The sequence below is a fragment of the Dendrobates tinctorius genome, unplaced genomic scaffold, assembly GCF_039654945.1.
Source record: "Dendrobates tinctorius isolate UK_male_01 unplaced genomic scaffold, ASM3965494v1 ptg000065l, whole genome shotgun sequence".
In the NCBI taxonomy this organism is placed as follows: Eukaryota; Metazoa; Chordata; class Amphibia; order Anura; family Dendrobatidae; genus Dendrobates; species Dendrobates tinctorius.
The window spans coordinates 8,867,402-8,892,534 of record NW_027361733.1 but is presented as its reverse complement, the minus strand read 5'-3'; the positions used below and the strand labels follow the sequence as shown (position 1 = coordinate 8,892,534).

At 43.9% G+C, this 25,133-nt stretch overlaps 1 protein-coding gene across 1 annotated transcript in view; it reads left to right on the top strand.

Annotated features, from left to right (window-relative positions):
* Window positions 1-25,133, top strand: part of KCNG1 (potassium voltage-gated channel modifier subfamily G member 1) — a 166,959-nt gene that overhangs the window by 123,832 nt on the left and 17,994 nt on the right. The window contains exon 2 of the mRNA XM_073580611.1: window positions 5,492-6,300. Coding sequence (XP_073436712.1) covers window positions 5,539-6,300 — 762 coding nt within the window. The 5' untranslated portion in view covers window positions 5,492-5,538. The remainder of the gene's footprint in view (window positions 1-5,491; window positions 6,301-25,133) is intronic.

Genomic DNA, 25,133 nt, shown 5'->3' with positions numbered 1-25,133 from the left:
GTTAGTCTGGTTTGTGTATATACTTACACTATTACTCCCCACTTCCCTGGTTGGTGGAGGGGGACAGATATAGGGCTGATTCAGGAGTTCAGCAAGGTACGTGGTGCCGGCAACTTCACCATCAGAAGTCCGAGGAGCAGGGAAGGATAGCTATGGCGTCCCTAGCGTTAGGGATGGGGGAGGAGACCCTGGCCTGTGTATTGCGACAACAAAGTTGTGACACCAGTCTCTGTTTGGGAACTCTGCAGCTCTTTAAGGGTTACCTATGGTCTCTGTGCTGCCTATCTGATTAATGCCCTCCTTGCTTAGACTTGACAGTTTTGGTGGGCAGCCCTCTCTTGACAGGTTTGTTGTGGTACCATGTTCTTCCCATTTGGTGATAATGTATGTGATGGTGCTCCGGGGGATCATCAGAGATTGGGTTATTTTTTTTATAACCTAATCCTGACTTGTACTTCTAAACTTTATCTCTGACTTGTTTGGAGATCTCTTTGATCTTTATGGGGTTGTTTGGTTAGTGGTGTATATTGCTTAATGGTGTTGCAGCCTCTGTGATATTTCAGTAAAGGTATGAATTTACTGAGAGACCATGTGACACTTAAGGCCCTGTCGCACACAGCGAGATCGCCAGTGAGATCGCTGATTTTGTGACGCCACAGCGATCTCGCCAGCGACATCGCTGTGTGACATGTATCAGTGACCGGCCCCCCTGCCGGGTATCTCTGATCGCGCTCGAACGTCCTGGGCCGTTTTTTGATCATTGGTCTCCCACTGGCCAGCACGCATCGTTGCGTGTGACAGTGAGAAACCAACGATCAGCGTCACTGGGAGCTGCTTTCCAAAGTAAACAGCGGGTATCTAAGAGCCACGCGGCTCTTAGTTAACCGCTGTTTAATTGGAAATCAGCATGCACGCTGGTTTCCAGGATAAATAGCGGGTATCTAAGAGCCGCGCGGCGTGCACGCTGGTTTCCAAGGTAAACAGCAGGTAACTAAGAACCGCTCGGCTCTTAGATACCCACTGTTTACCTTGGATACCAGCTTGCTCGCTGGTCCTGATCGGGTCTTAATGTATCTGTGGCTCTCCGGGACCTGATACCTGCATTAATTCAAAAGCCACCATGTAATGCTTAGGCTGTGTACCCATGTAAGCATTTTTTAAGCGTTTTTCACGGCAAAAACGCTTCAAAAATGCATACAAGATGCATCCCATTCTTTTTAATGAATTCCGCAATTTTTGTGCACATAATGCGTTTTTTTTCCACGAAAAAAACGCATTGCGGAAAAAAACGCAGCATGTTCATTAATTTTGCGTAAAAAATGCATTTCCAACTATGAGCATGTGGATGCTCCTGTAAAAAACGCAAAAAAAAAACGCACATTTTTCCTGGAAAGGAGTCTGTTTTTTTCTGCATACGTGGGTACATAGCCTTAATTTTCGTCCTGGTTGTCTTGGTTGTTCAGTGAGGAAATAAAGAATTGCATTATTACTATAAGATTCCCCTAAAAATGATTGCTGATTGCTGGAGGTCTGTGTGGCTAGCTTACTGTGAACAAAATGGTATTGTCCATGGAAGATAACAGCTTTAAAGGGAACCAGAAACATTGTACAGTCAGTCCTATCTGCAGTGTTATGAAACAGAAGGAGGTAAGTCAACTAATATATAGTTTAGCTGGAAAAACTTCTGTCGAACTTGTATTTTAGTAATTTAAATCCCTGCTTTTTCTATGGTTAGCAGTCCAGTGGGCGGTAAAATCAGTGGTTGCCTGCTTTTCTTGTTTAAGAATTTCTTGTTAAATACTAGGTCGCCCCCCCACACACACTTTACTCTATCACTAAGCTAATATTTAGTTGTATACCCATAGTTTTTTTAGAACGGCTTCACATCTACAGTTTGTTGCATAGAGTCAACCAACTTCTGGCACCTGTCAACTGTTATTCCAGCCCGGGATACTTGGACTACATCACACAATTTTATGGCATTTGTTGGCTTTAACTAAGAAACTGAATTTTTTATGTCACCTTACAAGTGTTCTATTGGATTAAGGTCCAGGGATTGGGCTGGCCACTCCAAAACCTCAATTTTGTTGGACTGGAACCAAGATTTTGCTTGTTTATTGTTGTGTTTAGGGTCGTTGTCTTGTTGTAACACCCATTTCAAGGGCATATCTAGCGTAAGGCAACATGACCTCTTCAAGTATTTTAGTATATGCATACTGGTCCATGATCCCTGGTATTCGATAAATACGTCCGACACAATAGTAAGAGAAACATGCCCATATCTTAATGCTTGCACCACCATTCTTCATAGAATCGTAGAGTTGGAAGGGACCTCCTGGGCCATCTGGTCCAACCTCCTGCTCAAAGCAGGATTCGCTAAATCATCCCAGACAGATGTCTGTCCAGCCTCTGTTTGAAGACTTCTATTGAAGGAGAACTTACCACCTCTCGTGGCAGCCTGTTCCACTCATTGATCACTCGAACTGTCAAAAAGTTTTTTCTAATATCTAATCTGTGTCTCCTCCCATTCAGTTGCATCCCATTGCTTCTAGTCTTTCCTTGTGCAAATGAGAAAAAAGATGATCCTTCTACAATGTGACAGCCCTTGAGATATTTGTAGACAGCTATTAAGTCTCCTCTCAGTCTTCTCTTCTGCAAGCTAAACATTCCCAAATCCTGCAACCTTTCCTCAAAAGACAGGGTTTGCAGACCGGTCACCATTCTGGTCGCTCTTTTCTGTACTTGCTCCAGTTTGTTGATGTCTTTTTTAAAATGTGGTGCCCAAAACTGGACACAGTATTCCAGATGAGGTCTGACCAAAGAGGAGTATAGGGTAATAATGACTTCACGTGATCTATACTGTATGCTTCTGTTAATACATCCTAGAATTGCATTTGCCTTTTTTGCTGCTGCATCACACTGTTGACTCATATTCAGTCTGTGATATATTAGTATACCCAAGTGTTTTTCACATGTGCTGTTGCTTAGCCCTATTCCTCCCTATTCCTCCCATTCTGTATATGCTTTTTTCATTTTTATTGCCCAGATGTAGTACTTTGCATTTCTCCCTGTTAAAAACCATTCTGTTATTTGCTGCCCACTGCACCAGTTTATTTATATCTTTTTGAATCCTCTCTCTCTCTTCTCTAGTATTAGCTATCCCTCCAAGCTTAGTGTCATCAGCAAATTTAATCAGTTTACCCTCAATTCCTTCATCTAAATCATTGATAAAGATGTTGAACAATACAGGGCCCAGGACAGAGCCCTGTGGTACCCCACTTGAGACATTCTTCCAACTGGATGTGCAGCCATTTAGACCACTCTTTGGGTCCGATCACTAAGCCAGTTATGAATCCACCTGACAGTTGTCTTGTCCATTCCATACTTAGCCATTTTTTCAATAAGGATTGTGTGAGATACTTTGTCAAATGCTTTGCTGAAGTCAAGATATACTATATCTACAGCATTTCCCTGATCCACCCAATCAGTGATTCTGTCATAAAAGGAAATTAAGTTAGTCTGACATGACTTATTAGTTACAAACCCATGCTGACTCTGTTTAATCACTTCATTCTTGTCCAGGTACTTACATACATGTTGTTTAATAATTTGTTCAAAGATCTTTCCTGGTATAGAAGTCAGACTCACCGGCCTATAGTTGCCTGGGTCCACCTTCTTCCCCTTTTTGAAGATAGGAACAACATTTGCTCTTCTCCAGTCTTCTGGGACTTCTCCTGTTCTCCAAGAATTTTCAAAGATTATGGAGAGGGGTTCAAAAATTTCTTCTGCTATCTCCTTCAGTACTCTGGGGTGTAATTCATCTGGACCTGGATTCATTTAGGTTAGCTAAGTGTTTCCTCACTATCTTTCTGTTTATAGATATCCTGGATTCTTCTATTCCCTTAATAGGACAGTGAAGAACAGTTGATGTTACATTTCCTTTCTGAGAGAAAACAGATGCAAAATAGGAATTTAAAAGTTCGTCCTTCTCAACATCCTGTCTTACCATTTCATCATTTTCATCCTGTAAAAATCCTATAGCATCTTTGACTTTTCTTTTACTTTTGACATATCCCCAAAATCTTTTATTATTGCTTTTGACGTCTCTTGCAAGCTTCATTTCATTGTCAGCTTTAGATAATCTGAATTGTGCCCTGCAACTTCACAGTCTTCAGAGTATACTGTGGCTTGAATACAGAGTTTGGGGGTCGTCTGATGAACTGTCTGCGGTCCTTGGAACCAAAAAGAACAATTTTACTTTCATCAGTCCACAAAATGTTTCTCCATTTCTCTTTAGGCCAGTTGATGTGTTCTTTGGCAAGTTGTATTCACTTCAGGACATGTCTATTTTTTAACAGAGGGACTTTGCAGGGACTTCTGGCTAAGAGATTAGCTTCAAAGAGACGTCTTCTAACTGTCCTCACAGGTAACTTGAGACTGTCTGTGATCATCCTGGAGCTGAGCATTGGCTGAGCCTTTGACATTCTGGCTATTCTTCTATTCATTAGAATGGTAGTCTTCCGTTTTCTTCCATGTCTCTCTGATTTGACTTTCCATTTTAAAGCATTGGAGATCATTTTAGCTGACCAGCCTATCATTGTCTGCACTTCTTTATAAGTTTTACCTTCTCAAATCAACTTTTTAATGAAAGTACGCTGTTCTTCAGAACAATGTCTCGAACGACCCATATTTCTCAGGCTTTCAAGGAGAAATGCATGTGCAATGTGTCCTGGCTTCACCCTTAAATAAGGACCCCCGATTCACATCTATTTCTTCACAGAATGACTGCCCTCATTAATTAAGTTCCACACTGCTATTATTATGAACACACCCCCTTTCAATTAATTATTCTAATACACAGAGTCAGAAACATGCAGATCATAAATGCTGAGTCTGTTGGTTTTCTTAGAACCTACTGCACCAACTGGTAAATTGTTTGACATGTGGTGATATAATTTATACCAAAAACAGTGATTAATCTGGTTAGTCATATTGGACTGCTATTAATTTGAACTCTATTGTAAGCTGAGTAACTCATTTAACTACCACTGTTTCACTGATTCTGGAATAGGTTTTCTTTTTCTTCTGATTTATGCCCCTTAGTAATAAAGGTGCAAATTTTCCCATTAACCAGCTGTGTGTATACCATTGAAGTTCCCTGTGGGAGTTTGCTTTTTCTCCCGACACTGGCCTTTCAAAATAATGCCGCACCCACAGAAGTCCTATAGTATTCAGTTCAGGTGGTTGAAGGGAAAATTTGCATCTTTATTACCAGGAGACATAACTTTGTAACATAGGGGAACAGAAGAAAGACCTATTCCAGGTAGTTAGAGGAGGTACTCTTAAATGAAAAAAAATCCAGTTGAAGCTCCCCTTTAAAGTCGTAAAGAAAATTCAGCCTATTTTATGTTTTCTATCATAATATATAATACACAATTTAATGTATAAATCATGTAATATAGATTTATTTTGCTTTTTGTCTCACTTGCAGCTTTCTTGTGGCAAAGTATCCACAAGGATGTCACTGTTGCGGCCAATATGACTCTTCTTGGAGGAGAGAATTCAGACTATGACTACAGTGCTCTAAGCTGCGCTTCTGACACATCTTTCAACCAAAACTTCTTTACTGAAACAGAGTCCTTAAAAGGGATATTTTACAAGAGGGCCAGGATCATACAACCGGGAGAGGACCTCTTTCATAGTGTCCACCCAGAAGATCGCAAGCACCATGCTATAATAAATGTTGGAGGCATCAGGTATGAACTTCCATGGACAACACTGGAAGAGTTCCCACTGACGCGTCTGGGGCAGCTTAAGTTGTGCAGCAACTTTGACGAGATTTTAAGCATTTGCGATGATTATGACGTGACCTGCAATGAGTTTTTCTTTGACCGGAATCCTAGTGCTTTTAGAACTATTCTGACATTCCTGCGTGTTGGAAAATTGCGACTCTTGCGTGAAATGTGTGCTCTGTCATTCCAAGAGGAGCTTCTGTATTGGGGCATCGAGGAGGACAGTCTAGAGTGGTGCTGTAAACGAAGGTATATCCAGAAGATGGAAGAGTTTGCGGAGCTAAATCTACAGGAGGATGAGCTCCTTGAGACGGAAAATGTGTCATCAGAATGTGAGGATGAGAGCAAGCTGAATATGTGCATGCGTCATTTGCACAATATGGTGGAAAAACCACAGTCTGGGCTACCTGGAAAAATCTTTGCTTGTCTGTCTGTTTTATTTGTGACTATCACAGCAGTGAATCTCTCTATCAGCACCATGCCAGATTTAAGGGAGGAAGAGGAAAAAGTAAGGCCACTGAGTATTTGTTAATTTACCAACTAAATAATGAATGTTGTAGAACTTCACAGAATATAATGTTTTGAATATTAAACTGTCCTTAAAGGGGTTGTCTGCTTTGGAACATTTGTTTTTGTTCAAACAATATCTCGATAAGCTGATCACAAGTTGTCTTCCTGCTAGGACCATGACTGATCAGCTAAAATCAATTGGTGAATCAATCAACAAGTATTCAATTCTGCTGTAGCACCTCCACAGGACAAATGAAGCATCACACACATATCAGTGAAATTATTGTGTTTTTTTCTGTGTAATAAATGAACATGCCTGGTTCTCCAGATTTAATCTTTCCTTGTGGAGGTTCTCAGCCCTGGCTAACTGATGGGGCTAATTATTTTAATAAGGTATTTAAAAATGAGTTTTCTAAAGTAGACAATCCCTTTAACCTCTAGCCCCATCTAAGAACTAGACATCCCCTATGTGTATAATGGAATGATTAAACAAAAATTAATTTTACATGAAAAGCGAGGGAGTTGTGATAGCTTATACATCTCAGTTCGAGATATTCATAACTCCTGTACCCTTCTCCTCCTCCAGCTACAAACACAGTCGATTTTACGGCAGTCTGGGGTCCAATAGCCAGATACAGGCTGCCAGAAAATGCAGTTTGCAGTTGTAGAGGGAGGCTGCAGTTTATTGTTAACAGATCTGCAGTGTCGCAGAGTAATCATTGTTTTTTTTTCTCTTCTCTTCCTGCAGTACAATATATTTACAGACAGTATCTAAAGGGGTTTTATTGGACCTCAACGAAAATCCTCGAAGGTCTGCTAATTATAAGTGCAATCTCCTGTTATATTTCCAGCTAAATCCACTTAGGAAGCTTAGAAAATATGAGCCTGTCATAATTTCTCTGGTTTTTACATAAGGATGTTATTGTTTTTTTATTAAAGGGGTTGTCCAGGCCTGAGATTAAAGTCTGCAGTCACTGTATGTTACTGCAGACTTCGGAATCCTCGTTGTGCACTGTCATGATTCTCATGTGCCGGCGTCGAGAGCAGTCTGATATGTGACTGCAAGTATGCGATTTGCAAACTACTGGCCACATTCCGACTAAACGTGTGCAGCTTTGCTCAATACAAGTATATCGAACTAGGCCGCACATGTCTAGTCAGTGCGTGACAGCATGTATGCAAATTACATACTTGCGGTTACGTGCCTGCCTGCTTCCAGCACTGTCACCGAACAATCCTCACAGCGTGCAGTGTGCGCGCTATGGAGATTGGAAATGTGGCAGTCACATAGAGTGACCTCAAGCCTGAACAACCCCTGCAATACTGATGCATTAAAACATAAGAGAGACTGCACAAAAATGTCCCCCAAAGTATTTGTGCCTACACCATATACAAGGAGGATCAATATAATCTGAAACACATGCTTATTATATATAATAGTACTTTATACAGCCTAATGCCCAAAGTCAAGGCTGTAGAGGATTTACCACTGGGACACTCCTTAATAGATATAATTCCTACAGGAGACATAGAGTCCAAGTCCATAAGTATATAAAATATATCAAAGTTTATTACATCTCAAGGTAAAACATAAAAGGGCAACAATTAAATATAATTATAAAAAGTCTTCAGAAATGCAAGAACACAGGTGTTTGTGGCACATAGTCCAAGAAAAGTGACGTGGAAACGGGTGGTGTAGGACCTAAATATGTATAATTTATATAGGAATAATCATGTATCCCTACCCCCATGCAATGACATGAATGAGGATTTAAACAGAAATTGGAAAAAATCCCATGTCTAAACTAGTGGATCTAATAAAGTGCATGTACATCTGAGCTAAGAACATAAAGCATGTCTAGCATTAACAAAACTCCATGTCACAACACAATTCAAAGAAAATGAGTAAGTGCCAAAATGACATATTAATCGCGAAAGAAGTTAGTACCAAGACACCTTACCCATCATAAACCTGTGTGGATGGGCGCTCACAGCAGCCCCAACACGTGTTTCGTGTGGGCTTCCCGGGGAGGGGGCTGTCAGCACGTTGGGACTGCTGTTAGCGTGTGTCCACAAGGGTTTATGATGGGTAAGGTGTCAACTTCTTTCCCTATTAACATATCACCTTGGCACCTACTCATGTGCTTTGAATTGTGTTGTAACATGGAGTTTGGTTAATACTAGACATGCTTTATGTTCCCACGTCAGATGCACATGCACTTTATTAGGGCCATTAGTTTACATATGGGATTTTTTCCATTTTTTGTTTAAATCCTCATTCATGTCATTACATGGGGGGTAGGGATACATGATTATTTACTATATAATCGTCTAATTCTGTCTGTCTGTAACGGAAATCCCGCATCGCTGATTGGTCGCACCAGGCCGACCGCGACCAATCAGCGACAGGCGCAGTCCGGCCGCAAATTTGCGCGGCATTCGAACGACGCACGCCACCGCTATCATCGTGAGATCTGCGGCGCTAGCCGCTGATCTCCCAACGGTTGCCGCAGGTCATCTCCTGCCGCACGGAGTTCAGTGGCGACACAGCCGGGAGATGTGCGGATAGTACCCAGGGTCTGGAGGAGAGGAGACTCTCGTCCAGGCCCTGGGTACCATAAACCTGTAAAAAATAGAATTAAAATAAAAAATGATATACTCACCTTCCGACGGCCCCCGGACTCTTTCTCTCCTCTCACCACGCGCCCGGCATCTTCCGGTTCCAGTAATGTTTTGCGCGAAAGACCGCTGATGCTAAGCATTACTGGGACCGGAAGATGCCGGGAGCGTGGAGTAGTGGCGTGCGTCGTTCGAATTCAGAGACATGCGCAGTCCGGCCGCGAATTGGCATGGAATTCGAACGACGCATGCCACCGCTAGCCATCTGATCTCCCGACGGTTGCCGCGGGTCATCTCATGCCGCACGGATTTGCCGCAATCAGCGATATTGGCGTGGAATTTAAAGGAGATCTGTCACCCCATTTTTGGCCTTTCAGCTGCAGCCACTGCCATCAGGGGTTTATCTACAGCATTCTGTAATGCTGTAGATAAGCCCCCGATGAAACCTGAAAGATAACCTGAAAGATAAGAAAAAAGAGTTAGATTATGCTCACCCCGGCGTCCCATCCGGCGCCTCCCATCTTCGTACGATGACATCCTCCTTCTTGCTTCTCCCTTGGCTCCTGCGTACACGTACTTTATGGGCCCTGTTGAGGGCAGAGCAGAGTACTGCAGTGCGCAGGCGCCGGACATCTCTGACCTTTCCCGGAGCCGAGGGAGAAGCAAGGAGGAGGATATCATTGTATGAAGATGGGAGGCGCCGGACCGGACCGCGACACCCACCGCCCCGCCTCCCCGGTGAGTATAATCTAACGCATTTTTCTTATTTTTTAGGTTTCATCAGGGGCTTATCTACAGCATAACAGAATGCTGTAGATAAGCCCCTGATGGCGGTGGCCCCAGCTTATGGGGCAAAAATGGGGTGACAGATTCCCTTTAAATAAACTACATACATATTCTAGGATACCCGATGTCTTAGACTCGGGCCACCATCTACAGTAGTTCTTATATAATCTTCTATACATGTTTAGTACCTACACCAGCCGTGCCTGGCACTTTTTGTGGACCACGTGCCACAAGCACCTGTGTTCTCAGATTTCTGAAGACTGTTTTTATAATTATATCTTACTAGCTGAAGATCCCGGCGCTGCCTGGGCATAGTAACTAACTGTGGTTAGTTATAGCAAATTATAATTATCCTCCATCCCATAGTCCCGTGCCCATATACCCATCATACATATCCTCCATCCCATAGTCGAGTGCTCATAAACCCATCACACATCCTCCATCCCATAGTCCCATGCCCATATACCCATCACACATCCTCCATCCCATAGTCCCATGCCCATATACCCATCATACATATTCGCCATCCCATAGTCGAGTGCCCATATACCCATCACACATCCTTCATCTCATAGTCCCATGCCCATATACCCATCATACATATCCTCCATCCCATAGTCCCGTGCCCATATACCCATCATACATATACGCCATCCCATAGTCCCGTGCCCATATACCCTTCATACATATCCTCCATCCCATAGTCCACTGCCCATATACCTATCACACATCCTCCATCCCATAGTCCCGTGCCCATATACCCATCATACATATCCTCCATCCCATAGTCCAGTGCCCATATACCCATCACTCATCCTCCATCCCATAGTTAACCATTATGACATCATAATGAGCGGCGGGGCTTGCAAGCTATGATGACATCAGCGTCGCCATGGCAACCATTATGACATCATAATGAGGGGCGGGGCTTGATACACACACACTTTTTCCCCACTATGTAGATAGGGGCAAAATTGTTTGGTGAATTGGAACGCGCAGGGTTAAAATTTCACCTCACAACATAGCCTAGGACACTCTCGGAGACCAGACGTGTGACTGTGCCAAATTTTGTGGCTGTAGCTGCGACGGTGCGGATGCCAATCCCGGACATACACACATACATACATACACACACTTGAGCTTTATGTATTAGATTGTTACCCATTTGTGTTGTACCTTGATGTAATAAACTTTGATATATTTTATATACTTAAGGACTTGGACTCTATGTCTCTTGTAGGAATTACCATGTGCAAAATTCCAACCACGTTGAAGGTGAAATTGGGTCTCCTTACATCTTAGTCCCCTGTGCAGCTGCACAAGTTGCACCAATGGTATGTCCACTCTGATACAATTTATAAAAGCTATATGTTCTGCAGATTCATCTGCATTTGCACTTGTGCCGCAGCTGATTCCTGGGCTATCAGGAACTTATTAACTTACGGACTCAAGGGGGGTCCCTGCAGCACCCCCCCACACATATTTCCCATTTGCATGTAGCTATCATTTTATTGTTAGCACTAATTCTTGAGAATTTATAATAATCTTATTTTATTAATACCCATTGGCAGCTTTCATGACCCAAAATAAATGGCTCTTATATGTCCATGATGCTGTTGGTTCAAGTCACAAGTCCTGCGGTTGCACTTAATATGGCTTCTACACGGCCAGATGAATTAGCTTTTATGGATACTGAGAAGGGCAATTATTATTGCATTTGCTAAAAAATTTCTGAGAAAATTGTGATATTTCATTATTGTAAATGTCTAAGCTAAATTGATCAAGTTTTTATGCAATTTATTACACCATTTTCAGTACCTGTGCCAAAACTTAAAAGTTACGAAAAAAGGTAGCGTGGTTAACCTTTTTGGCATGAAGTACAACATATATAAATTATTTCATTTCTACATAAAATTTGCAAAAAATTTAAATATTCTGAAACAATGGGCAGCATAAATAAAAGCCTGGCTGTGCGATTGCAGACAGGTAATGCCAGAGAAAACAGTTTGAATAGCAGGGCTGCCAGTATCCCGAAATTTCTGGACAGTTGGTAAAAATAGGACACATTTACCGTATATACTTGAGTATAAGCCGAGATTTTCAGCACATTTTTTTGTGCTGAAAAGGCCCCCTTCGGCTAATACTCAAGTGAAGTGTCCAGAACATGGAGGGGGAGCAACGGGTCACAGGAGGCAGGAGCCGGCTGCTGCGACTAACTCCTGTGCCCACTGCTAAAGAGAAATGAATGTTCACTGCACTAGCAATGAATATTCATTTCTCTGTAAGAGTGTGCACAGTATCAACCGCAGGAGCCTTCTCCTGCAGCTGCCGGGTGGTCATGTGTGCCGCTACTTAATAGAAATTAATATTCACCTCTCTCCACTCCCATGGATGTGGAGATGTGAATATTCATTTCTCTTAAGTAGCTGCACACGTGACCGCCCAGCAGCTGACACTTTGCACGCTACTTAATACTCACTGCCCTCTACACACATAGTTCCGGAGTGGGGAGCGGTGAGTATTCTGGCAGCCGTGCTCTGCTTGTGAGCAGCGCATTACGTCCCTGCCATATGCTGTTTACAAACATAAAGCAGCTGCTGGCACCGAAACAAGATGCTGCGAGGGAGAGCAGGAAGGTAAGTGTAATGTTTGGGTTTTTTTTTTTTCTTTTTGATGGGAGCCAATTATACCAGGATAAGGATGGGGTCATGCATACACGGATAGGGATGGAGCCATGCTTACAAGGACAGGGATGGAGCCATACATTCAAGGATAGGGATGGAGCCATGCATACATGGATAGGGATGGGGCCATGCATACAAGGATACGGATGAGGACTAATTATACCAGGATAGGGATGGGGTCAATCATACCAGGATAGGGATGGGGGCATGCATACTAGGATGGGCATGGGGCCATGCATATAAGGATAGGGATGGAGCCATGCATACCAGGATAGGGATGGAGCCATGCATACAAGGATAGGGATGAAGCCATGCATTCAAGGATAGGGATGGAGCCATGCATTCAAGGATAAGGATGGAGCCATGCATTTAAGGATAAGGATAGGGCCATGCATTCAAGGATAAGGATGGGGCCATGCATACAAGGATAGGTATGGGGCCATGCATACACGGATAGGGATGGAGCCATGCTTACAAGGATAGGGATTTAGCCATACATTCAAGGATAGGGATGGAGCCATGCATACATGGATAGGGATGGGGCCATGCATACAAGGATACAGATGAGGACTAATTATACCAGGATAGGGATGGGGTCAATCATACCAGGATAGGGATGGGCATGGGGCCATGCATATAAGGATAGGGATGGAGCCATGCATACCAGGATAGGGATGGAGCCATGCATACAAGGATAGGGATGAAGCCATGCATTCAAGGATAGGGATGGAGCCATGCAGTCAAGGATAAGGATGGAGCCATGCATTTAAGGATAAGGATAGGGTCATGCATTCAAGGATAAGGATGGGGCCATGCATACAAGGATAGGTATGGGGCCATGCATACAAGGATAGGGATGGAGCCATGCACACAAGGATAGGGATGGAGCCATGCATTCAAGGATAGGGATGGAGCCAAGCATTCAAGGATAAGGATGGAGCCATGCATTCAAGGATAGGGGGCCAATTATACCAGGATAGGCATGAGGAGCCTTGCATACAAGGATACAGATGAGGAGCCTTGCATACAAGGATAGGGATGGGGCCATGCATACAAGAATAGGGATGGGGCCATCCATACAAGGCTAGGTATGGGGCCATGCATACAAGGATAGGGATGGATCCTGCATACAAGGATCGGGATGGAGCCATGCATTCAAGGATAGGGATGGAGCCATGCATTCAAGGATAAGGATGGAGCCATGCATTCAAGGATAAGGATGGGGCCATGCATTCAAGGATAGGGATGGGGCCATGCATACAAGGATAGGGATGGGGCCATGTATACAAGGATAGGGATGAGGCCATGCATTCAAGGATAGGGATGGGGCCATGCATATAAGGATAGGGATGGGACCATGCACACAAGGATAGGGATGGGGCCATGCATACAAGGATAGGGATGGGAGTGGCCAATTATACCAGGATAAAGATGGGGTCAATCATACCAAGATAGGGATGGGGCCATGCATACAAGGATAGGGATGAGGCCATGCATACAAGGATAGGGATGAAGCCATGCATACCAGGATAGGGATGAGGGCCAATTATACCAGGATAGGCATGAGGAGCCTTGTATATAAGGATAAGGATGAGCCTTGCATACAAAGATACGTATGAGGAACCATGCATACAAGGATAGTGATGAGGAGCAATGCAGACAAGAAAAGGGATGAGGAGCCATTCATACCAGGATAGGGATGGGGCCATGCATACAAGGATAGGGATGAGGAGCCATGCATACCAGGATAGGGATGAGGAGCCATGCATACTAGGATAGGGATGGAGCCATACATACAAGGATAGGGATGGAGCCATGCATTCAAGGTTAAGGATGGAGCTATGCATACAAGGATAGGGATGGGGCCAGTAGTGGGATTCAAATTTTTAACAACAGGTTCTGTGTTTGTGTGTAGGAAAGCCACACCCTTTTAAGCCACACCCATTATTATTAAGCCACACCCATTATTACGCCACACCCATTTACATGCACCTTTTCATCAAACATATACAAGTAGGGGCACAGTCAAGGAGCTGATCCCTATAGGCAGCACAGGTCTCCAATAGGCAGCACAGGTCCCCAAAAGGCAGCACAGGTCCCCAATAGACAGCATTGTTCCCCAATAGGCAGCACAGGTCCCCAATAGACAGCATTGTTCCCCAATATGCAGCACAGGTCCCCAATAGGCAGCATTGTTCCCCAATAGGCAGCACAGGCCCCCAATAGGCAGCATTGTTCCCCAATAGGCAGGCACAGGTCCCCAATAGGCAGCATAGGTCTCCAATAGACAGCATTGTTCCCCAATAGGCAGTGCAGGTCCCCAATAGACAGCATTGTTCCCCAATAAGCAGCATTGTTCCCCCATAGGCAGCACAGGTCCCCAATAGACAGCATTGTTCCCCAATAGACAGCACAGGTCCCCAATAGGCAGCATTGTTCCCCAATAGGCAGTGCAGGTCCCCAATAGACAGCATTGTTCCCCAATAGACAGCATTGTTCCCCAATAGACAGCATTGTTCCCCAATAGGCAGTGCAGATCCCCAATAGGCAGCATAGGTCCCCAATAGACAGCATTGTTCCCCAATAGGCAGCACAGGTCCCCAATAGGCAGCATTGTTCCCTATAGGCAGCACAGGTCCCTAATAGGCAGGCACAGGTCCCCAATAGGCAGAACAGGTCCCCAATAGGCAGGCACAGGTCCCCAATAGGCAGGCACAGGTCCCTAATAGGCAGGCACAGGTCCCTAATAGGCAGTACAGGTCCTCAATAGGCAGGCACAGGTCCCCAATAGGCAGAACAGGTCCCCAATAGGCAGGCACAGGTCCCCAATAGGCAGGCACAGGTCCCTAATAGGCAGTCCAGGTCCTCAATAGGCAGCACAGGTCCCCAATAGGCAGGCACAGGTCTCTAATAGGCAGAACAGGTCCCAAATAGGCAGGCACAGGTCCCTAATAGGCAGGCACAGGTCCCTAATAGGCAGGCACAGGTCCCTAGTAGGCAGCACAGCACAGGCCCCCAATAAGCAGCACTGCACATATACAGTAACTGACCTGGTGTTGGCCTGTGTACCATACACAGGCTGAAGTTGTGAGGTGAGGCAGGCGGGCGGCGGGCCACCACACACAGACTAGTGTCCTGTCCAGGCTCAGCTCACTGGGCAGCCGCAGGAATCAGTGCGCGGACAGCGGGGGCCGCCGGGGTGTGCTGACTGCTGTGCTTTGTCCAGTACTAGTCAGCAGACAGAGCTGCAGCATGCGTCGTCACGTATCAATGCGCGCGGTATCCGGCAGGAAGCAGAGCAAGAGTCCTCCTCTGCTCCTTGCCTCCAGGCAGCGCCAGGACATCAGAGGACCGGATCGCGGCTCTAGATCTCCCCGGTTCGGGGAACCGGCTGCTTTTTTAACAACCGGTTCCACCGAACCGGGGAGAACCCGCTGAATCCCACCCCTGGATGTGGCCATCCATACAAAGATAGGGATGGGGCCATGGATTCAAGGATAGGGATGGGGCCATGCATACAAGGATAGGGATGGGAGCCAATTATACCAGGATAGGGATGGGGTCAATCATACCAGGATAGGGATGGGGCCATGCATACAAGGATAGGGATGAGGCCATGCATACAAGGATAGGGATGGAGCCATGCATACCAAGATAGGGATGGGGGCCAATTATACCAGGATAGGCATGAGGAGCCTTGCATACAAAGATACGGATGAGGAACCATGCACACAAGGATAGTGATGAGGAGCACTGCAGACAAGAAAAGGGATGAGGAGCCATGCATACCAGGATATTTATGAGGGGACAATGTATACCAGGATACGGATGAGGAGTCATGCATACCAGGATAGGGATGAGGAGCCATGCATACTAGGATAGGGATGAGGAGCCATGCATACCAGGATAGGGTGAGGAGCCCGTGCATACCAGTATCAGTATGAGCAGACAATGCATACCAGGCTTATACTCGAGTCAATAAGTTTTCCTGTTTTTTTTTTAGGTAAAATTACATGCCTCGGCTTATACTCGGGTCGTCTTATACTCGAGTATAAACGGTATTCTCCGGTTGTAAAAAAAATTTGTTGCATCCATGAATTTTTTTTTTTTTTTAAGATTTAGAAATTCATACAGATTATTATGATTATAAAGGCGTATTCAAGTGTCTGCGCAAATCAGTCCAAGATCAGACAGCAATGCATGGACTGGCCTTGGGTTTCCAGACCAGAGTGTGACAGCTTCATATTTTTCTATATATGTCTGTGCATTGCAGTCCAATCTCAGACTGATTTGCATGGATGTCTGAATCCACCCTAATTATCATCGTTTTACAGTTCATAGTAAATGCAAGTAATGTCTTAATATGAAAATTATGGGCTGTAGATATGTATCACTTAAAATCATAATGGTTTGTTATGGTTTTCAAATAGATCAGTAAAAAAAAACACTTGTCTGTCCGTGATTTCTTGAGAAGACGTCCACAAAAAATAAAGTTGGTAACCCTGTTGGGGACATGTCCTGTGCGGCTGTTGGCTGGCTTCTTCCTGCCCTGCTCCAGTTAATTGACAAGTATCTGAGAGACCTGACAATAAACTTGAGCATGGCAGAGGGAAGTGGGCCAGTGGCTGCATCGGATTAGTCAGGTCTCTCCCAATAGTCACGGACTGGCTTTTCTCATTGTTCACACTGTAGGCTGTAACTGGAAAATGCTGCATAATAGAAGTTTGAAGTACAAAGTCATATTTCCTAATTAAACAACACTACTGATTTTTATTACTGTGGTAAGCAAAAACTCAGGTTGAAAAAAAAAAACATACAGCACCCTTACATGACTAAAGCTTGTTCTTTTGTAATTTTTGCTGCTGTCTGCTTGAATTGAAGTACAGTGTGTCTCAGGCAGAAGAATAAGTGAATATCAGGGCTCTACTATTACATCTTTCTTTCTATATTGAGATATGTATAACATGGGTCACAGGGTTTCTGGTAATGCATGCTGGTGTTTTTCACTTATAGAAATGGATTAAATGGCAGCAAATGTTAGGTACGCTATTTGAGACATTACGATCTCTTTACATTGATTTCAATAGAGATAAAAAGTTAGACTATTCAGGACACACACTCTCTCCCTAGAAACAAATATCACAAAATGCTGTTTTGAAAAACTAACAAGGTAAACATTGACAAAAAAAGATGGAAATGAATGGGAGAATTGAATATTGATTTTCTTTTTCAGAAAGAAACCATTTGGAGCTTGATCTGGCTCTGGTCCTAATTAGGACAGTGGATTATTCCTCTGGTTTTCTCTTATATAGACTTCTCAGCTTCCGTAGGAGTAGTACCCAGGTGTATACATAGCTCTCCCCCTAATGGAGGCAGGAGGCCACAAAGGGTTTTTCCTTTTGTGAAGAATAGATTTGATGCTTCACACTTCATCTCTATATATAAAAATCAATGTGTGTGTGTTTATCACCAACCAATAACGAAGCATCTTTCATTTCACCAGAGCTGTTCAAAAGAAGCTAAGCTGTGATTGGTTGCTATGACCAACAGTTTTCCTTGCAACCAATCACTAAGCATCTCTCATTTCACCAGAGCTGGTTAAAAGTAGCTGAGCTGTTATTGGTTGCTATGCGCAAGTTTTCCAACTTGACAACACCTCAGCAGACACTGACATGGTGGGAGAAATCTAGCATCCCCAGGAACATAAGCTCCAGCCATCGTCTGTCCCCCAGAAAGGAGCAGTGAGTACATGACAGAAATGGATCCCCGCTCCCATGTGGTATCATTAAGTGACATACATGAATGTAGGAAAGTGCACATATTAAATGTCATGTGGATTTAATATTTTCTCACAGACACTTTTATGCATTATTGATGTGTTACTGTGCTCTGATGCTGTGAGTTTTTTTAAAGTGCTACTTTCCCCATAATTCACCTGAATATACCCATATAACACGTAATGCTTTTCCCATAACAACCCATTAAATATGATACTATACTGCATACAGATGCTGTACATCCATGAGCAACTCAGCCGGACAAATTACAAGTTGACGGTGCATGAAAATGTGTGTGAAGGTTTCTCTACTGTACTAATATATAAGGTTTGTGCCTGTCCATTGGTTAAAAGCATGACTGTGATGTTTATGGTGGCAGATAAGTGAGAATATCAGCCTGATCAGTAGAAAACCTGGGATCTTAGTGAACCATGTTTCTGTGCAATTTCACTATTCTACTTTTACTGGCTTTGACGGGATGATGTGGGATATTAGGGGTAGTAGTCCGGTAGCTCTGGCTGACGGGATGATGTGGGATATTATGGGTAGTAGTCCGGTGGCTCTGGCTGATGGGATGATGTGGGATATAGTGAATGTGGCTATGCGGAGTGGGCGGGGCTATACACTCAGCTTCATATATATAGATATAATCATTATAATTTGTTATAACTAACTATAGTTAGTTACTATTCCTGGGCACCGCCGGGCTCTTCAGCTAGTACTAAATAATAATGTATCAAAGCAGTATCAGGTATGTTAAATGGGCTGTCGAGGCTTGAGACCAAAGACTAATTCCCTTCTCACATGTACCTTTCAATATCAGCCTATGTGCATTTTTCTACACCCCTTTTTTTCTCATAACTTTTCATTTGTAAAAGCTGTATGATGGTGGGTTTGTAGCTTTAAAAGACGTTCTGATTTTTTTTTATTTTTAAGGGCTTTTTAGAGATGGAGTGGCTAAATAACATTGATTCTGAAACAAGGATTTTATTCCGATTCAGTATTCACTGTATGGGATAAATATTTTTAAATTATGTTTTTTTAATTTTTAGCTTTCACTAATTACATTTGGGAAAAGAGAGGAGATTTATACTCTTATAGATCTTTTTTACATATTTTTTAAAAATACTTTCTATCTTTGTTACTTACCGTATGTTAGGCGTCAGGTTCCTGCCTCTGCACAGGAGGGAACTCGAGGCTTGCCTTCTACAGTCTCCCATTCTTCTCCAGCCAGAGAGGAGGCTGCTCAGCAGAGACGTCTGGTTGCTCCTTCTGGCTCTACTATTGTATTATGTGTGAGTCAGCAGCAAGCAGACGCTCCTGGGACTAAGTTCTGCTTTTCCCCTACTGAGCATGCCCGTGGGACAACCTCTCATTGGAGGTCGGAGGTCACGTGCTCAGGTCCTGTTGCTGCTCCGATTGGAGCGCCAGGAAGGTCCCGGAAGGCTGCAGCTATAAAAGGTTTGCATGGCCACTCGGCCATGCGCTAATATAGAGATTTATTCTTTTGCTGTAGTGTGCATGATGATGGATGTCTGAATCTGATGAATGACTCATTATATACTCCCTCCCTTTGATAAGCATGTGAGCTAGGGTTCCAGAGTAGAGTCAGCACTGAGTACTGGCACTGCCTAGCGCCGCAGTGCACTCAGCATTCCATAGTCTATTAGCGCCTGAGGGTGTCAGTCACCATGTGGCTCCAATACCGCTGGTACTGCAGCGTCTATCAGAGCGGCGCCGTGCGCAGTTAGGTGCGCTTTCCAGCGCTATGCTTATGCTGATTAGTGGCTTCCACCAGGGTAGACGTTGTATCTGCTCAAGGCGGTAAGCTATGCTTTGTCGCGCCCTGTGACGCATAACAGGGCACGCTTTATACGCCGGCTAGGGTGAAGTCTGTGAAGTAACAGAGTTTGTTCTTGCACGCACCGGGTCAGTGGTTCCCCACTGGTGTCCGGCTACCTTCTGTTATATTCTGTTCGTCATTGTCTAGCAGCAGTTAACGTCTCTGCACAGTGGACCCCGGACTGCGAACGCACCTAGCCGCTACGTACTTTTAATTAGGTGTGTTCTGTCAGTCTGTAACACTGTGCTGTATAGAGCAGGTAAGCGCTTAATGCGATCCATATAGTAAGTGTAAACTTCTGCATCACCTGTACGTTTTCCAACTCTTTTTTTTTTTTTTTTAAGAAGGGTCCCCAAAAAACATGCTGATATCTAGGAGGCCAAATATTCAGCTGTAATCTGCAGTGAAGCTTGGCAGGAAGTGCTCAATTTCCCTGTAGCACCTCCAGAGGGTCAGTTAAGCATAACAATGTATAGACATGCTGGGTTCTCCAATATTTCTGCTCTGTACAATAGACGTGGGTCTTCTAAGGCTGGTTTCACATTTGCGTTAAAACAACGCTGCGCCCTGCGTCGTTAAGCCCCGCCCCGAGCTGGCTCCCTGCCCTCCCCATCCGTGATCACCACCTACTTTCGCATTTGCACGCATGCGATCGGCGCACCCTATCTTTAGCATAGGGTGCGCAGATCATGCGCTGCCAGTGTGAAAGTAGCGTGTTGCGCACTTTTGACGGTGCGCCGTGCGCGCCGAAATGCAACCCTGCGCTGATAGGGTTAAAAAATGATGAGTTATGCTTCTTGTGAATTCCACTGACACAATGTGACACTTTCTGGTCTCTACATTTAGAAGCGGATACTTTATATTCACTTTACCCTGTGATATGCTTCAAAATGAAAAATAATAATAAATAAAAACACATTTTAACATACGGTAGTTTAATAAAACGAGACAGAGCAGTCAAAACTTAGAAATAACATTGTTACCTGCGCTAATGAAAGGGGCAGAGCTCTGACAACCTCTTAGGCATTTTCTGTGCTGTTATTGTGGTAGATAGACTGCAGGACAGATGGTCTCATAAATACATGATCACAATTTCAACCAACAAGCTAAGTGCTGGGGGTAATAATGCATTTATATTTAGAAGGTTTGTAGTTAAAGAAATACCTTTTCTATATAAAAATTTGGCATACATTTTCTACCAACAAAGCTCATCTACTGTATATAGCTGTCTATGGTGGGTGTGGATTTAAACTTTGAAATATGGGGAACAGGGCTCAACAGCTCCATCTTGAATTAACCGCATGTGTGCATGCTCGACCTCCTCTACGGTCTCTGCCTTTATTGTCATTGGACTAAAAGAAATAGCAGAGCGCTGTAGTTAGCTTTTGCCGACAGTCCTTTAACCCCTTCCTGACATCAGACGTACTATCCTGTCCATGGGACCCGGGCCCCATGGACAGGATAGTACGTCTACCGCGATGAGCAGCGCCCACGTGGTGAGCGCCGCTGATCGCGGCCGGGTGTCAGCTGATTATCACAGCTGACACCCGGCACAATGTGTCAGGGGTGGTCACGGACCGCCCCCGACACATTAACCCCTTGCACACCGCAATCAAACATGATCGCGGTGTACTGGGGATTAAAGGGAAGCATCGGCAGGGAGGGGGCTCCCTCCATGCTTCCCTGAGCCTCCCACGGCAGCGCAATGTGCAGCGCTGCTGCCGGGGGCTCCTTTCCTGCAGGCCCCTGAATCCAAGATGGCGACGGGGGCCTTCGGGGGCCTGCAGGAAGCTGGCTTCCTCAGTGCCTGCAAAGCGCAGGCATGAGGAAGCCTTGTGCACTGCCTGTGACAGATCGCTGATCTGTCACAGTGATCTGTGATGTGACAGATCAGCGATCTGTCACAGAACAGTGATGTCCCACCTGGGACTATTTAATAAAGTAAAAAAAAAATTTAAAAAAAGTGTTAAAATAATTTAAAAAAAATCGCCAAATAAATTACAAAAAAAAATAAATATTCCCCCAAATAAATCCATTTTTTGAAAATAAAAAAAAACAATAAAAGTACACATATTAGGTATCGCCGCGTCCGAAACGACCCGACCTATAAAACTGTCCCATTAGTTAACCCCTTTAGTGAACCCCTTAAAAAATAAAAATAAAAAACGAAGCAAAAAATAATGATTTATTATCATACCGCCAAACAAAAAGTGTAATAACGCGCGATCAAAAAGATGCATATAAATATCCATGGTACCGCTGAAAACGTCATCTTGTCCCGCAAAAAATGAGCTGCCACACAGCATCATCAGCGAAAAAATAAAAAAGTTATAGCTCACAGAATAAAGCGATGCAAAAATAATTATTTTTTATATAAAATAGTTTTCATTGCATAAAACCGACAAAACATAAAAAAAGACCTAAATGAGGTATCGCTGTAACCGTACTGACCTGAAGAATAAAACCGCTTTATCAATTTTACCGCACGCGGAACGGTGTAAACGCACCCCCCCAAAAGAAATTCATGAAATGCTGGTTTTTGTTCATTCTGCGTCCCAAAAATCGGAATAAAAAGCGATCAAAAAATGTCACGTGCCCGAAAATGGTATCAATAAAAACGTCAACTCGTCCCGCAAAAAATAAGACCTCACATGACTCAGTGGGTCAAAATACGGAAAAATTATAGCTCTCAATATGTGGTGATGCAAAAAATATTTTTGCAATAAAAAGCGCCTTTTAGCGTGCGACAGCCGCCAAACATAAAAAACGCCATAAATAGTAAATCAAACCCCTCCCGATATCACCCCCTTAGCTGGGGAAAAATAATAAAATAAAAAAAATGTATTTATTTCCATTTTTCCATTACGGTTAGGGTTAGGGTAGGGTTAGGGTTAGGGCTAGGGCTAGGGTTAGGGCTGAGATTAGGGTTAGGGGTGTATTGGGGTTCGGGTTGGAGTTAGAATTGGGGGTTTCCACTGTTTGGGCACATCAGGGTCTCTCCAAATGCAACATGGCGTCTGATTTCAATTCCAGCCAATTCTGAGTTGAAAAAGTCAAATGGTGCTCCTTCCCTTCCAAGCTTTGACATGCGCCCAAACAGTGTTTTACCCCTACATGTAGGGTATCAGCCTACTCAGGACAAATTGCAAAACAATTTTGGGGTCCAATTTCTCCTGTTACCCTTAGGAAAATAAAAAATTGGGGGCAAAAATATCATTTTTGTGGAAAAAAATGATTTTTTTATTTTCACGTCCGAGCGTTATAAACTTCTGTGAAGCACTTGGGGGTTCAAAGTGCTCACCACACATCTAGATAAGTTCCGTGGGGGGTCTAGTGTCCAAAATGTGGTCACTTGTGGGGAGTTTCAATAGTTTAGGTACATCAGGGGCTCTCCAAACGCACATGACACCCGCAGACCATTCCATCAAAGTCTGCATTCCAAAACGTCACTGCTTCCCTTCCGAGCCCCGACGTGTGTCCATACAGTAGTTTTCTCCCACATATGGGGTGTCAGCGTACTCAGGACAAATTGGACAACAACTTTTGGGGTCCAATTTCTCCTGTTACTCTTGGGAAAATGAAAAAATTGGGGACTAATTGATCATGTTTGTGGAAAAAATACGATTTTTTTATTTTCATGCCCGGGCATTATAAACGTCTGTGAAGCCCTTGGGGGTTCAAAGTGCTCACCACACATCTAGATAAGTTCCTTAGGGGGTCTCGTTTCCAAAATGGGGTCATTTGTGGGGGGTTTCCACTGTTTAGGTACATTAGGGGCTCTCCAAAGGCAACATGACACCCGCAGAACATTCCATCAAAGTCTGCATTCCAAAACGTCACTACTTCCCTTCCGAGCCTTGACGTGTGTCCATACAGTAGTTTTCTCCCACATATGGGGCGTCAGCGTACTCAGGACAAATTGGACAACAACTTTTGTGGTTCAATTTCTCCAGTTACCCTTGGGAAAATAAAAAAATTGGGGACTAATTGATCATGTTTGTGGAAAAAATACGATTTTTTTATTTTCATGCCCGGGCATTATAAACTTCTGTGAAGCCCTTGGGGGTTCAAAGTGCTCACCACACATCTAGATAAGTTCCTTGGGGGGTCTAGTTTACAAAATGGTGTCATTTGTGGGGGGTTTCCACTGTTTAGGTACATCAGGGATTTTCCAATCGCGACATGGTGTCCGATCTCAATTCCAGCCAAAAACGTCAAATGGCGCTGCTTCCCTTCCGAGCTCTGCCATGCGCCCAAATAGTGGTTTACCCCCACATGTGGGGTATCAGCGTACTCAGGACAAATTGCACAATAACTTTTAGGGTCCTGTTACCCTTGGAAAAATAAGAATTGAGGGTGAAAAGATCATTTTTGTGGAAAAAATATGATTTTTTAATTGTACGGCTTTATGTTATAAACTTCTATGAAGCCCTTGGGGGTTCAAAGTTCTCACCACACATCTAGATAAGTTCCTTAGGGGGTCTAGTTTCCAAAATGGTGTCATTTGTGGGGGGTTTCCACTGTTTTGGTACATCAGGGGTTTTCCAATCGCGACATGATGTCCGATCTCAATTCCAGCCAAAAACGTCAAATGGCGCTGCTTCCCTTCCGAGCTCTGCCATGCGCCCAAATAGTGGTTTACCCCCACATGTGGGGTATCAGCGTACTCAGGACAAATTGCACAATAACTTTTAGGGTCCTGTTACCCTTGGGAAAATAAAAATTGGGGTGAAAAGATCATTTTTGTGGAAAAAATATGATTTTTTAATTGTACCGCTGTACGTTATAAACTTCTGTAAAGCCCTTGTGGGTTCAAAGTTCTCACCACATATCTAGATAAGTTCCTTGGGGGGTCTAGTTTCCAAAATGGGGTCACTTGTAGGGGGTTTCCACTGTTTAGGTACATCAGGGACTCTCCAAACGTGACATGGCGTCCGATCTGAATTCCAGACAATTTTGCATTGAAAAAGTCAAACGGCGCTCCTTCCATTCTGAGCTCTGCCATGCGCCGAAACAGTCGTTCCTCCCCACATATCAGGTATCAGCGTACTCAGGACAAATTGCACAATAACTTTTGCAGTCCAATTTCTCCTGTTACCCTTGGTAAAATAAAAAAAATTGA